The sequence below is a fragment of the Thunnus thynnus genome, chromosome 6 (assembly GCF_963924715.1).
Source record: "Thunnus thynnus chromosome 6, fThuThy2.1, whole genome shotgun sequence".
NCBI classification, from domain to species: domain Eukaryota; kingdom Metazoa; phylum Chordata; class Actinopteri; order Scombriformes; family Scombridae; genus Thunnus; species Thunnus thynnus.
Window position 1 is genome coordinate 20,286,161 of NC_089522.1, and position 15,420 is coordinate 20,301,580.

General features: G+C 40.5%; 1 protein-coding gene across 1 annotated transcript in view; it reads left to right on the forward strand.

Annotated features, from left to right (window-relative positions):
* The first annotated feature begins 342 nt into the window (after positions 1–342).
* The window catches only part of b4galt5 (UDP-Gal:betaGlcNAc beta 1,4- galactosyltransferase, polypeptide 5), a 32,334-nt gene continuing 17,256 nt past the window's right edge, over positions 343–15,420 (forward strand). Inside the window, exon 1 of the mRNA XM_067592459.1 lies at positions 343–951. Within this exon, the coding sequence (XP_067448560.1) occupies positions 846–951 (106 nt within the window). The 5' untranslated portion in view covers positions 343–845. The remainder of the gene's footprint in view (positions 952–15,420) is intronic.

Below are 15,420 nucleotides of genomic sequence, written 5' to 3' on the forward strand. Positions count from 1 at the left end.
TGTTAGTTACACTACAGTAAATGAGGTGGACTATATATATCTATATATCTATATCTTTATCTATATCTATATATCTCTAATCTCTCTCTCTCTCTCTCTCTCTCTCTCTCTCTCTCTCTCTCTCTCTCTCTCTAGAGTGTGTATTTAACTATATATATATATATATATATATATATATATATATATATATATATATATATATAGGCTACTCATGATATATCAGCGCATATAATCCTGTTAAGCTAAATACCTAACGTTATCTTAAGAGGGCTTGTCATATGCCATAACGTTGTGACGACATCGTGAGGGTTATCAAAGTAGTTGCTAGGAATCTTCGGTCGCCAGGATACGTTGATTAACGTTGCGAGAACGTAGCGTGCTTGTTTGTTTGTTACGCCCACTTTAGGTATTGCAGAGGGGCAGCTTCATTCATAGGGCTGGTAGGAATGCAGTCAAAGCACAGGAGCAGCCGAACACCATCAGCGTCGTAGGGTGTGAGCCAAATGATGGTCTCTCACTGAAAATACCAGGCCAGGTTGCTCTGCGCTGATCATTGTCAACAGTTTCGACATCGGACATATTCTGAGCTATATCCGGACCATCCCCTGAGGAATGGATTTTGAATGTCTTGATTGAATACTGGAGCTCTTCTCCTGTGCTCGACCTGCCGCGGAAATAGACTGACTTCCTAGTCCTCGCTGCTGCCGCAGACATAACACTCTCATCGGCTCATTGAACCCAGACTGTCCGTGGACTACTGGCTCTGGCATCTTGGCACATCGGAACTGGTCTATCGTCCGTGTAGATACGAAAACGTGCCTGTGTGTGCTTTTGCTGCCTGTATAATGCCGACACATCTGCGGTTCCGGAGAAGGTCATTCCTTGGACTTTTATTCCTTTTTTCACTGTCCACCTCCGCATTGTATTTCATCTACTCCGCCCCCGGTATCGGTAAGTCAAATCAATCATGGGCTTATTTTGAATATGCTCAAACGTTTGTATGTAGGTTGTTTTTATGGGCGCGTTAGGTCATGTGTGACAGCACGGTTTGCATCGAGAGTGTGGAGCAAACGAAGGGGCCATGCGCCTTTGCTGAGCTTTCATCAGCTCCCAATCGATGATGAGACTCAGCTGGATGCTCGAACTCAATCCTATAATATCCATGTACCTTACCATGATAATAATAGTGATACTGATGAGCGTCATGGCTACTATAATCCTAGTGATGTTAGTAGGTCTAACAGCTATGATTATAATGCTACTGATGACACTGGGGCCACGACCAAAATAAGGTATTTTGGCTTGGATTTTGGGGTCATTGTTGGCATTCACAGAATAGTCAAAGTAAATGTATATTTTAGCCTATATTTATTATCAATCTGGCTGAGGTCACGTCATGAGTTATGGCCTAAAGTGACATCTGTGAGGTCCACCTGAACATAGATCACTCATACTGAAATCATTCCTTACATCATTTGCTGCCTGTAAGTCACATGCAATTGTGTAATGGCGCATGTCCTGAATCCCTCCTATCATTAATTCATTAATGTTCCTCATCATCCCCTCCCTTCTTTTCTTCTGTCACTCTTTGTCTCTCTCTTTGAATGTGTGCGAGAGCATGTGTGTCATCTCAGTCTTCTTGATTATCTGCTGTCTGACACATCCTCGGAGGCCCTCTAGCTTAGGCCATGGTCCACTCCTCTATCAGCCTAGATATGTAGGGACTCTCGTGTTTGCTATTTTTGTCATTATTATCCACGTGATGCTGAAATATCAGTGACTTTATTGTAGCTGAATGGGCAAAGCTTATCTAGATACATAACACTCATTGCATTGTAAAATTGGGACTTTCACCTGACTCTGTCCTTGACTCTGCGCAAACCAGATCTGTTCTTTCAGGTCAGAACTTTCCACTGAGTGGATTTAAGAACACTGATGAATATGAAAACGAGCATATTCTGCCATGTTGGAGAACAGCAGGGCAAACTTAATGAGGAAATATTTGAGGAAACAAAAGGTGCATTTTAAAGTTGGCTACTGGCCTACTTTTCCTATTTACTACTTAACCCACCATCGGTTGGATATCCTGTTGTGCTTGCTGAACAATCAGTAGGTAAAGGTGTGTCTACCAATTTGGGAAACATGTTATTGTTGGAGTTGGCAGACAATGTTATGCCATGCAAGTGCCTAGCCTTTCTAAAACATCAAAGAGAAAAGTTTGTCCCTCTCACTCCTCAAAAATGGGTATTGATCCAGTCACGCTTTTTACCGGCTGCTGTGGACAACTTGATCAATAATTGAATCAATTCTTATATGGAGGACACATTACTGACAGGAATAGCCTGTGTATGTCCCAGTAACAGAGCAATGATTCCTCTAAATGTGAAACAACCAGGATAAAAAGTAATTCTTCATTCACTTGTTCAGTATTTTTCAAGCTAAAGTATTGATGCACATGGCCATATTCATCCTCCTGGGTGTTAACTGTAGGACTGTAATGGCCACGTGATTTTACTGGGGGGGTTAGTTGAGAAACAGAACAAGAACCAGCAACACCAGTCCATTAATTATAGATGGTAACCAGGAGCAAGACTGCTTCTGCTGCTATTACTAAAAGGTACAGTTTAGTCTTTTACACTTAGGATTCCCGGGTGACATCTGGCAGGGGAAATCAGGTGTGGGTGGACCTTTTGTTTAAAGGTCCAGTGTGTAGAATTTAGTGACATCTAGCAGAACAGACATGGCAGAAATGGAATAAAATATTCATCAGTATGTTTTAATTAGTATATATCCCATGAAAATAAGAACCATTGTGTTTCTGTTACCTTAGAATGAGTCCTTTATGTCTGCATAGAGAGCAGGTCCTCTTCCACGAAGCCCACCATGTTGCACTGCCATGTTTCTACTGTAGCCCCTACAGAGGGCCTTCTGCGTTTTTTGTGAGTTTTGCAGCCACCGTAGGTTCTGCTACATGCTTGGGGGTTGATTGCAATCTGCAACCTCACTGCTAGATGCCACTAAATCCCAAACACTGGACCTTTTTAAAAGTTTTTGACATAAAGTGGTACAAGCTACTCGCTGGTAGTGATATTGATGCATGGACATTAGCTGAGGTTTAAGATCCTGTGGTCAGAGATGCCCCAGTGAGCCAGCAGCTTGTCAGAGAGAGACAAACAGCAGCAAATGGGGCTGGTTAACAAAAACATTTTAAACCACAACACAGCATTAGAATTCAATTTAACTATCCCCAACAGAATATATCATCTTTAGCCTGTTTGCAATGCTTCAGTCTCATATGTTGGACCTATCCTACAAAGGAAATAGTTCCATGATACAAAATCTGAGGGGAGAATCAAGCATCAGACATACAAGATGCTATATTTGGTTGTGGATGTTTTGTATTGAGTATACTGTATTGATGTGGCTCCCTTTGTTGACTTCTGTTGTTGCTTACCTGACAAGCTGTGGCCTTGCTGGGACATCTCCCTTCACGTGGTCTGTAGCCCGAGCTAATGTCAATGCATCAATATTATTACTAGTAAGTACCTTAAACCACCTCATGTCTGAAAATCTACCTAACCTTGTTAAGAGCAGGTCAAGACAGAGGTCAGAGTTAGGTTCAGGGATGCCCGGGGTCCTTCTCAGCATTTCACCATAATGTAACTTTATTCTCTATAAATAATCCCAGCAAGAGTGTATAAAAATTAATAAATCTACATTTTCCTACTTCCACTATTCTATCCTAGCATACATACATATGATGGCCGCCTTTGGTGGAGAACAGATTTGCAGAAAATTATCATATAGAATGGGACACTGCAAAGAATTAGCAGAATAATTTACAGTAAAGAGAAAAAATAGAAAAAATGGAAAGGGCAAGGGGAGGGGGAAGTGGAGAGGGAAGGATGAAAGAGATGAGCTGAGCTCCTTTCCTTCTGCTGGTTTGCACATCGGGGAACCCATACAGCACACCTGAGCAGGGCTTCCTATGATACCCAGGTGGCTTCAGTGCAGAATGCCCCAATTCATGGCTTAGTCCATTTCTCTCTCTCACTCTCTCTCCCTTCCTCCCTGTCTGCTTCTGTCTCTCTCCATCTTTCTGTCTCCATGTACTCATATGCACTGACCCCCCAGCCTCTGTGTTGCCCCTGAGCATGGATGCTGACTGATGCAGGCTGGGGATGCAGGGCACAGCTGGGCCTGATTGCAGCAGTTTATTTAATTAAAACATGAGAGGATCCCACTGGAGCGAGAGCAAGGGAAGACACAGGCTCTATTTATAGGTTTGAACACAGATGCACACACACACACCTCCACATCCGGGGAGAGCAAGGAAGACAAGAAGCCAGGTGCTTTCTTTTGTCTCTAGAGAGCAGGCTCATCATCCCATCTGAGTGGATGTGTGTGTCTTGTGTATATCTATCTGTAATATATCTAAGCATGTACCAGATTCATTTCAAGGTGTGGCCTGCTGACAGGCATTTCAGTCCTCAAAGTGTCTTCAGGTTGCTACAGTGTGAAGCATTGCATGCAGTTGTCAAGTTGGCAAGGAATGCAGTGTTCCACCAAGGTTCTGATGTTGCTTTAGAGTATCAAGCATTGTTTGTCAAACTCTGCAAAGGTGAGGCAAGGCAAAACTTCAATAGAAGTACCACCTTGGATCAAGAAGTAACAATAAAACATTTGTGTAAAGAAAGAAAAATGCTAACAGAAATGTAGACTTTGGGTGTTAATTATATTTGGCTCTCAAGCAACTATACAGTACCTTTATGGCTTTTCTTCAGTTTATTTACACATAAACATGACTCATCTACCCACCATCCTTTCTTCAGGTCTGGGGTGTGGGTGGAGACTGCCAGTAAGTGCATGTCTCGGTGGCAAATGATAGCCAGTGCCTTTAGATGTAAACACACCTTCTGCTCTTACTGCCAGGACATAATTGTAGATCAGTGTCATGCCATATAGTTGATCTGCTTTATCAGCAACTACTATACTGAGCATAAATAATAACAAACTCTGCCACCCTGAGAAATTTGTCCGGCCCTTATTTTCAGGCTTTTGAGAACTTGCCTACCTCTTTATAGAATAAGACCAGTGCGAATTCTACCAGTAAAATAATAGGTGGTGACAGTATCCTATTGTATATGTCAAAGAAATATCACAAAATACAAAATGTGGGGGCAATATATGTAATATGTAACATATCCTGATACAGTCTCTGACAGTACATTACCATCAGCATAAAGACGTACTCTCTTGTGATAGTGATGCAGACGTTTATTCTTCCTTAACTAAAGACATTTTAGCTCTGAACCTGTTCTTGCTATCTGGCAGTTCGATCTTTTTTTCAGTTTATGGCTCTCTGTCCTATTGTAAACCTGTTCAGTTCAAATGTAGTATTATATAGTTTTATAATTTGATGTTGAATTCTCTTTCTGACTTACCTCAAGGAATTAATTTGTGGAGGCGTAGCAGACAGACCATGTTTTTGATCTGTGTTTGCACTGTGCCCTGTCATCACTTTCATGGCAGAGATATCACAGGCAACTTCTGTGCTATCACTCTGCACTCAGTCCTAATGGTGTTGTACTTTTTTTTTTTGGTGGGTTTTTTTTTTTTCTCACTGCTGCTGCTAAATGTGTATCTCCCCAGTGTGTTTCATAGAAAGCTGTTTTCTCAGAGCAGTTTTTTCACATTTCCTCTGGTCACACCCATCAATCTGTGTGAGTGTGCACATATATGAATATCTTTTCACTTTTATGTGTGTTTGTTTGTGCAGCCCTTTCCTGCAAAGCAACTTTCCAACATTGACAATGATTTACCCTAGGGACATTTGAATCCTAATTTGAGTAGAAACTGGCGCTTGAGGTGGAGAGGTATTAAAGAAGGAAGGAGCTTGTAAAGATCAGGCAGATTATGTTTAGAGCTATGCAGTTTGGTGCTTTGCATTAGAGGGAAATGAAAGAGTCCATGTATAGCTATAGCCGTAGCTATAGCATAGATTATAATGTGTTTGTGACAGCATTGTTTAGATACTAATCTGTGGCTAGGATAATAATGATAAATCATTAACTTGGTTGAGGAGGAAGACAAAGTATTCAACTTAGTGCACATTGAACTTTTGTTCGACATGCTAGATGGATTAGTTAAATCAGAACTGTCTGTTAAAACTAATAAATGAATAACATTTGATTGTATTTTCTACCCCACTGGTAGGACATATACCCTAAATCACTACTGGCTGCACTTCGAGTGCCTTTTTCCTGAGTCTTGTAAAGTTGCTGTTCTTCACAAGTTTATAGGCTTCACAATTTATAGTAGGCTATTGCTTGTGGTAACCATAGCACTCAGACATGGCCATACTCAATCTACTTGATGTGGTTGCAGTGGTATCTATTTTTGTGCACAGCAGTGATGAGTGTTTGTGTGTACAAATTAAGATGTCAATGTGGAAAGTGCAGGTTGGTGTCAATATGGCAATACCTGCACCCTATGTCTTTGTTAGGCATGCTGCTTGTGCTTCTGTAGTAGAGCTTCCCTGGCACTCTTAAAGCCATCCATCTCTAGTCCTTAAGGACCACTATAGTGCCCCCACCCCCCACCCCCACCACCCCACTTCACCTCCCACCCTTCTTCTACTGCTTAATTGATCCATCCATTTAGCTCAATCTAGTCAACCTCCTCAGGCTAATTTCCAGAGGCTAGGGATGGCCAGGGTGAAATATTAACTTGGTGCCAAGCTGTCTCGGATAGATTTCATTGTGAATAAACAATCATGCTACGTAGTGATAAATTATGCAACTTCTCTATTTGACTTCTGTGTAGTCGTACAGCCATTTAAAATTAGTTTTTGTAATTGGTAATAATGACTAGAAAAGTGTATAAAAATAGATTGAAAGGAAAACAGAGAGCTTGATGCACAGCAGTTCAATCACTGAAATTCCTCCGGCTGGAGCACTTAAGGTCTGGTGTTTGACATTTTCACTGCAGTTGCCATGGTTCCCTGAGGGCTTGTTCCCATCCAGGACTGACTCTTTTATTTATTATTGTCACAGCAACCACAGAAACATGCCATCCTTGTTCCCATGATGATCTGGGTGACAACAAATCCCTAAGGATACAGTCATTACAATCATCTGGGACAGTGCCATGGTCTTTCTCTTTGTCTGGGACATCTGTACACTGTAAACTGGACCGTTCAGTAAAATGAATTACAACCACTATAAATAACTTAACATAATGCCAGATTTCTCTTGGTCTTTACCACTGACAGTTCAGAACAACACTTGTCCCATAATTTAAATAAACACTTCAATATTGTTATTTCTGCTTCCGCTTAGACCTTCTACACTTGTGTAAATCTTCCTGCTGTGATAGTCTGTTATGGCTCTGTATTGTAAATGTGTAAGCGCTGTCCAAGGACATGTGACTCTAATTACTCTATTAACAATGGAATTTAGTTAAACATCAATAGAGTTCATTGCACTCTGTGAGTCAGTCGGAGGCATGAGCATTCCTCTTAAAACCTTTCATTGACCGTGTGATACTCTACCCGCTATCCCTCATCACACACACACACATACACCTACACTCCAAATATGGTTCACTAGGATATGCAGGAACTCTGCATCACCCTGAAAAGGACATGGATTACATAACCATTTTGACTGTGACACGGTAAAATCTAAAACATTCCCTCCCCTGTGATCGCAGAAGAAAAGAGAGACTAAGTCATTGCTGTTTTCAGTACACCTAGCTTATTCACTTTTTCCATTGTTTTTGTATTTCATAAGACATTTTAGTGTATATTTTTGGATAAGACTCACACTTTCATATTATGCAATACAGAGTTCCATTGAGACATGATTCAGACCTGCTGCTGTATTATAATATTAATTTGGGTAAACAGCAAAGACAAGCTATGAACTTGTGTGGGGATACTGTATATCTCCTTTTACTAAAGCTGCGGGGTCTATTTGGTGACCAGCTTTGTTTTGTGACACACACACTCAATACTATTGATTCACTGATTTGACACACGTCTATATAGAAAGTTGTAGACATTGTTTACCCAGCAAAGCTAAATGCATCCAATACTTTAAGATCTTCTTGTCGTGGTGTTTAGTCAGGGTGTTTCTCATTTGTTCCTAGGTTGCTGTTTGGATTTTCAATCATTGCAATTCTCTTTCACTCTGTGAAAGACCCTGTGTTCTCAACCCTTTGGGTTTTTGACCCATGAAGTGATAACTCTCAGGCATGGATAAGCAAAGGGCTGAAAAGTTAATCCACTTTCCCTCTCAGTTTCATTAATTATTATAGATGTAGAATGAAAAAAACATTCATTATTGTATTTCAGAAGAAAAAAATGCTACAAAAGAATTTTGAATCACTGCCCTTTTTATTTTTAGGATTGATTGTTGTGTGTTCACCTTCCCACAGTAAGTTCATGCTCGTTATTCATTTATTGTACAAATCCTTTTATCCAACTGGTGTTATAGTTTTTTTTTTTTTTTACAGATTTAAAATAGCTTCCTCAGATTTAATATTGTACTTGCAACCTAAACTTCCCTCAACCTAAGTTCCCATCCTTGTTATAGATACTGTAATTGTAATTGAACTCTGTTTGGCCTACCTATAGAAAGACATAGCAACCATTCAGAGGTGATCCCTACACGCATAGCAACCCTAGTCTTATGTCTCTCACTGTTGTCTGTAAGATGACTCATGTTCAACCCCTATAGTCTAGATATCTGACCACAGACAGATGGTTGGGCTGAGTGCAGCAGAGGTGAGAGGGGGTGGAGGTGTAACAATGTTTGTGTTAGTTTAGATAGAGAGTTGTGAGTCATTTCAGAGGCGGACTGAAGGTCTTGTGTTGAGGCTGTAATCATTTATGTAACCTAATCATCCCAAGGAGAATCCCAGTCTTTGTAGACCTGGTCCAGGCCTCCGTTTGTTATTGAGACTGTTACCATGGTTACTTTGGTCATGTGTTTGTGGGCAGTTAAACTGTAACTGATGATGAGCCGGTGTACAGGAGTGAGGACGCCAGGGAGGCAGAATCCAGACACATGTTTTTTAACAATGTTGATGACATGGTGTGTTCAGCTGACGGTAGAGCTGATGATTGTGATGACTCCACCTGTTTTAAAGTTTACCTACAATAAGTGTTTAATGAAAGCTATTATACTCTGTCTAAACTTAACTTCTGGGATATGCACGGGCAAATACCGCTGTGGCTTTCTCTGTGAATCTCGGGATGATTTCTTAAAGAACCAAATCAATGCTGTCAAGTGAAAATAAAAAGTAGGCCTGTGGCTACCTAAGGTTAAAGTGTGCACTTCAACCCATTGGCAAAAGAGTACCTGTTGGACAGGAGCCTTTCTAGCTGTCTAGCTGCAGAAAGACAAATGTTTGCATCCAAAGCAAATACATAAACATAAAGATTTTCTGTAAATCTCTGAACAACTTATTGAATGCAGTGTTGGTTGTGGGAAAATTCCTCTGAACCCCAGGAACCAAATTGTACTGTAATTATAATCTGAATCCCTTTTCTTCATAATGAAAGTTAATTTTGTTTCTCACCCCCTTTCAGAGATAGACGATTGTCTCCTTATCATATTTTTTATATATTTTTGAAAATCTAATTACTATATATTAGAAAAAAATAGTTATTCTCTGTGTTCAGATCAAAAATATTACTGCGTTTAAAAAAAAAAAAAATGCTAGGGGCTAGGGGTGTGATGATGAACCATTAAGTCCAGGTTGAAGGCCTACCAGATGCCTAGACACTGCACAGTAGTTTATACTCCTCTGAGACAGGAATTTTCAACTCTGTAAAGTTGTCCCAGCAGCTTCTCTGTCTCAAGGCGTCCAGCAGAATCAGGCCGCTCCACAGTAGACGCTACAATGTCTGCAAACCTGCAATGTGAGCTTGCACATATGCATTGTTTGATGTGGTTGCCACTGCAAAAGTTTAGCCAGGATCTTTTTGTCTTTAGCTTATGCTTTTGCTGCAGCACCCACACGACACCAATATAGGGGTCTCTGTGAATTGACTTAGGAGGCTATAATTTGATGCGCTGTTATTGTGGGTCTGGACAGCCTAATGCTGCCCTCTAGGCATGCACGCCTACCTTATTCCCAGGTAACCAGATCAACACCTTAGGTTGGCCATGGCAGCAAATGCAAACAATTAGAACCTAACTTAGGAGATTAATTAGAGGGCTCATCTAATAAATTCTTACGAGGGCAGCTTAGTTGATTAGCAAAGCATAGCTGTAGCCAGAGTGGATTTACAGCCACTATACACAAATTCAGTGAGCGTTAATTAGCAGCTGCTTTTATTTTTATTTAGTGTGGCCGCTAACATTGGAGGCTAGATAGTGAAATAGCCAATGAAATACCATTTACTACTGCAGGTTGTCAACTGTCCAAGCTGCATAAATAGCAATAAACTAGTGGTGACTGGATGTTGGGAAAAAGCCTAAAAGCATTTCTAATGTCTTGTATTGTACAAATCTCCAAGGAAAAGAGGTGAGACTTTATTATTTAGTATTATTTTCTTACTGAGAAAGACCTTCCTGCCTAGACTATGCTCTTATAAATTCATCCCCTGTTCTTAAATGCATGATACCAGCTACCAGTCCATATTTAGATCTCACACTACACATCAATACCTTGCTTTTCCTCTATCCTTGTATGCAAAGCAAATTTAATGTACAACATGTTTATTTATGGAGTATTAACAGAATCAGTGTTATGACCTGGATTCATGTTGGCAGAAATTAATTGGTTTGTAGCTTAAATTTGAAATTAATTAATCAATTTACTACCACTTTGAGTTGTTTACATAACCCTCAGTGCATTAAAGCAACAAATCTGGTCGTTCTCATGAAATATTAACTGCACTGACTGCAGCTACCAAGCCAGCTCAATTTCTTAATGTTTTCCAATTAATGCACATCAAATATTTAATAAATGCAGTATAATACAGTGCAGTACCAGGACATATAGTGTTTATATTACTATTTAGCATAGGTATGATTAGCCAGATAAGCTAGTGTCTCACAATGATTTTAGGTGTGTTCTCCAACCACAGTGCTGTGAACAATATACATACTTGGTGGAATACCAGAAGCATTAAGGTGCAGCACAGTCCTAAAGGTCAGAACAGAGAATTAGATGTGGAAATCCACAGGGAAAGGCATGTGTAGTGTTTCTGCATCTTGCTCAACTGTATGTAGCTACTGTGGCAGCGTGGTGTACTAGCTGCCTTCTCTGGCCCATTTGTTCAGTCAACAGGAGTAACCTCCAGCTGTGAAGAGACCTCATCTTTCTGCTGGCGGGGAATAGGAAAACAGAGCGAGCGGGAGAAAATAGGCAGAGGCAGTATGGTGTGTGTGTGTGTCATTAGGTACTTGTGTGTTTGTGTGCATGTGTACCTGTCTGTGTATGTCCTCTGTGCACCCCACACACTGTAGCAGTGTTTGAGCCACTGCAATAACACAAGAATGTTCTGGATAGCCGCCAAATATAAAAGCAGGCGGAAATGGTCTGGCAGAAGGGAGCGGCGGGGGCACTGCAGGAATGAATCACTACTCACCGGCCCGGTCCAGCCAACATTGTAGCTGTCTCATCTGCTGTAAATTCTGGGATTTGTAAAGAGTAAGGGGAGTTAACCATCATTGTGCACATTTATTTAGTAATAAACACTTTGAAATCAGAGATTGTGAAAAGGATGAGGCAGGGCTGGTTTACCAGAGTCTTAGGCAAGAGAAAGTCTGAAAAGCTGCGGCGAGACAAGAAGCAAGGAGGGCACATTGAGGGAAGAGACTGAGATTAATCTTGAGTTGATTTAATGACCTGCAGTGTAGTTGCGTTTTGGCAGGAGCTGCTCTGAGTTAAAGGGTGATGAAACCTGCAGTTTCAGACCTTCTCTGCACACTCCACTAGTTAAAAATGTAATCAAACAGGCATGTAGAGCAGGGGAAGCAAGGAAAGAGGGCAGGTTAGGGAGGGTTATCACCACCTTGAGGCAAACTTAACACAGCAGCCAAGAGCCACTGAAAAACCACCTGACAGGCTCCAAAACTAAGATCCTCATTGCTTCTTATCAGTGTCCCTGTATGCACCCTTGTCCATCTATTCTGTTAAGTTTGAATGCAGAAGATTTTAATTTTTATCTATAACACTTCCCTCCAGCGGCTGTGGATTATGCAAAAAGAAACTCAAAAGCTACACGTTATTTTTCTCTTCAGCAGCTTTTCTTTCAAAGTAGCCCAGTTGGGTTGGAAACACGCAGAACGGGCAACCTGAATGTTACTACAGAGAATGATACACAGTCCTGGAGAACTTTTGTTGACATTTACAATTTTGAAAGTAGGAGTCAGGAGTAAAATTCTTCAAACTATTGAATGATGGTCACATTCTTTTGTCTTTCAATTTAGCACTTTAAACAGCTAATCAGTTGCATAAAAACAGAGGAAGTATCAATTCATCACGACTTCTCACTCTCGTTAATCTTTTTCTTCCTCAACTGACATCAAATTGTACACATCCATATAACAGCCCTCTTTCCTTCTTACCCTCTAACAACCGGTATCAAAGCAAGGACTCAGGATAAACCAGTATCTGCCAATTGCGTGAGTGAGTCATCATTTAGTGAAGTAACGCTTGAATTTCCACCTGCATACAGGCTGTTTTCCACCTTCAGATGCCGACAGCAGTAACGGAGACGATATGAGGAAATGAGCTTTTACTAGGAAAAGAAAGTGCCTTTCTCTTACACACACACACACACACACACATAAATATACACAATCTGTCTGTCTTCCTCATTCAGATCTGTATTTCTGTATTTGCTTGCAACAGAGTGAAAACAAGGGGTCCTGGCACCACTGTGTCATTTATGTAAATCTTCTCGGTGCATCTTGTCCCTGTGTTTCTCTGCCATGTAGTGGCACGGCAGACACAGTGACTCAGGGGAGGATCACACACACACACACACACACACACACACGTACACTTGGGACAGCAGAGCAGATGGAGGGGCCAGAGTGACTAGTGCAAGACCAAAAATGAACTCAAACTAGACATCACACTGTCCCTGCTGGCATGTGCTAGTGTATACTGTGTCTGAGTGTGATATGTTATTGGTGACAGGTTTTTTATCTACTACAATACCTTTTCCATTACACATAGTTTCCGATTGCAGTGCACATAATACCACATCATAACACATCTTCGGACTGTGTGTTATCAGCTCCACTCCTGTTCTTCTGTCTTTGGTATCAAGGAGTGTCGATGGGAAGAGTCAACATTCCTTACACATTACATTGTCAGGTGAATGACTGTGTTTCTCAGCTAAAATAGCAGTGCCGTTGTATCATTGTCTGGTTGATCAATTGATTAGTGTCACAGATTCACCGGACCAGTTTAAAACAGTCAAGGGTTACAGTAAAGGGGTGTGAAAACAGCATGGCCTTCTTCCTTTTTTTCTGAAACCGCAGCTGCTGCGCCTACAGCTATGAATAAATAGGTAGTGTAGAGTTGGATATAATCCTGCTGAGCTGTGGTGATTATTTAACTGTTAATGCCTTATTGCCTGAGGAAGGGAGCTCATTTTGAAAACTGGGTATTCCCTCATGTTTACACCGCTTTCTATGCTCACGAATGATGGTTTTACTTTCATTTGTCTTCCATGAATCTGCATTTTTATACAGCAGATAATTTAAATTAGTACGTGCTTTCACCTCCATCTTTAGACTATACAGGGGTCAGTATTCTCGAAAGTACTTGTTTCCCATGGAACACTGCCAGGTTAATTATTTTAGTACTATTATATTCCAGATTCTAGATTGGAAAAAGGACTCCTGATGATGAGGTTGACAGTCATTTTTGGGATCGATTATGTTATACTGTTACTCTGTCTATATAAAATTGTCTAAAAATGTCAAATTTGTATGTTTAAATGTTTTTTATTTCCGTTCCTCTAAAGAAGCCTTTAACCTTTTTGCTGATATAGTCTCATTATTTCTGAAAGGCTTTTTTTGTTTATTTGTTGTTTTATTTTACTTTTGGCAGTGCATTGAACATTTTGTACAATGTACATAAACAGAAATTCTTTTCTTACTCAAATCTTAACTTTCACAACAGGGTGGAGTTTTGGTTGCAGTCATTTTATAGTGACGCAGTTTACCATAACTATTCATGTTTTACACACACACACACACACACACACACACCCTGCGTGTGGATGAAATATGAAAAAGAAGTGAGGAAAATATTTCAGGGCGATGTGGTTATATATGTGCAAATCTATGTGTGTGTACGTGTGTTTAGATCAGGTTAGTTTGTGGGTGGAGGCAACAAAAAATAGTTCTGACGTGAGCAGCAGCTTCTAGTGCCTAACTCAGGATATATAGGGTTTGAGGAAGTACCTTAATATTTCAAAGGTGTCTCACTGAATGATTCGTTCAGTCTGTTTCTCTGTTGACATATGGGGAGTTCCTGAGAACACACCGTAAGCAGTTAGTTACACACAGGAAATTGCAAACAATTGTCAGCGCTAGAGTGAAAGTTTTACCGATGTCTCAACGATGATGTTCCTGTTTCAGATAACATAATAAATAATATAATTGAACCAAAGAAAATAATATAGATGGGTCTTAAGCATATACTGCTTGAACATGAGGTGCAGTTATACTTCACAAGCAGGCGTTGAGCTTCAGTACAGAGACGGGGGGAAGGCAAAGATTTGTCATATTAATGACAATTGAATAAATGAATGAAATTGACCGGCCAAGAGGAAGTGGGAAGCAGAGAAGAGGAGAATAGGAGCACAAGTGGTTTAGATGCTCTCAGGAAGTGGGCAGGATGCCAAAGACTGTGATAAGTGCCGACGTCATATCTGTTGCAGTAAATGAAGAGTACTCAGCCCGTCAAAGAGACATCTGCTCTGAGAATCTGGCTTTCTTGCTTTTTTTTTTTTTTTTTTTTTTTTTTTTTTTTTTGCTGTCTCTCCTGTCTATTAGTCAGCCAGTCCGTTAGCGTCCTCGAGTCTGATGGAGAAATGGTTCTCTTGGGCTTTTGAATTCCTGTGCATATGACGTGGGTTTTGGTTAATGCATACACGATGGTTTTCCTGTCATTGTAGTTCCACATAGTTATTTTCAAACACTTAAGGTCTGTTGTGAAAGTGCCCCTGTGTGTGTCTGTGTGTGTCTGTGTGTGTGTCTGTGTGTCTGTGTGTGTGTTCGCACAGTTCAGCTGTGGGTTTGGAGGAAGCCTCATGATACACTTATGACTAAATATCATGTGACCAGAACTAGCACTGGACTAATATTGTCCTCATTATCAGCAGTTTGTGTTTCATTTTGGAATGTTTCTGTAAGTTAACAATATGAAAACAAATTCAAA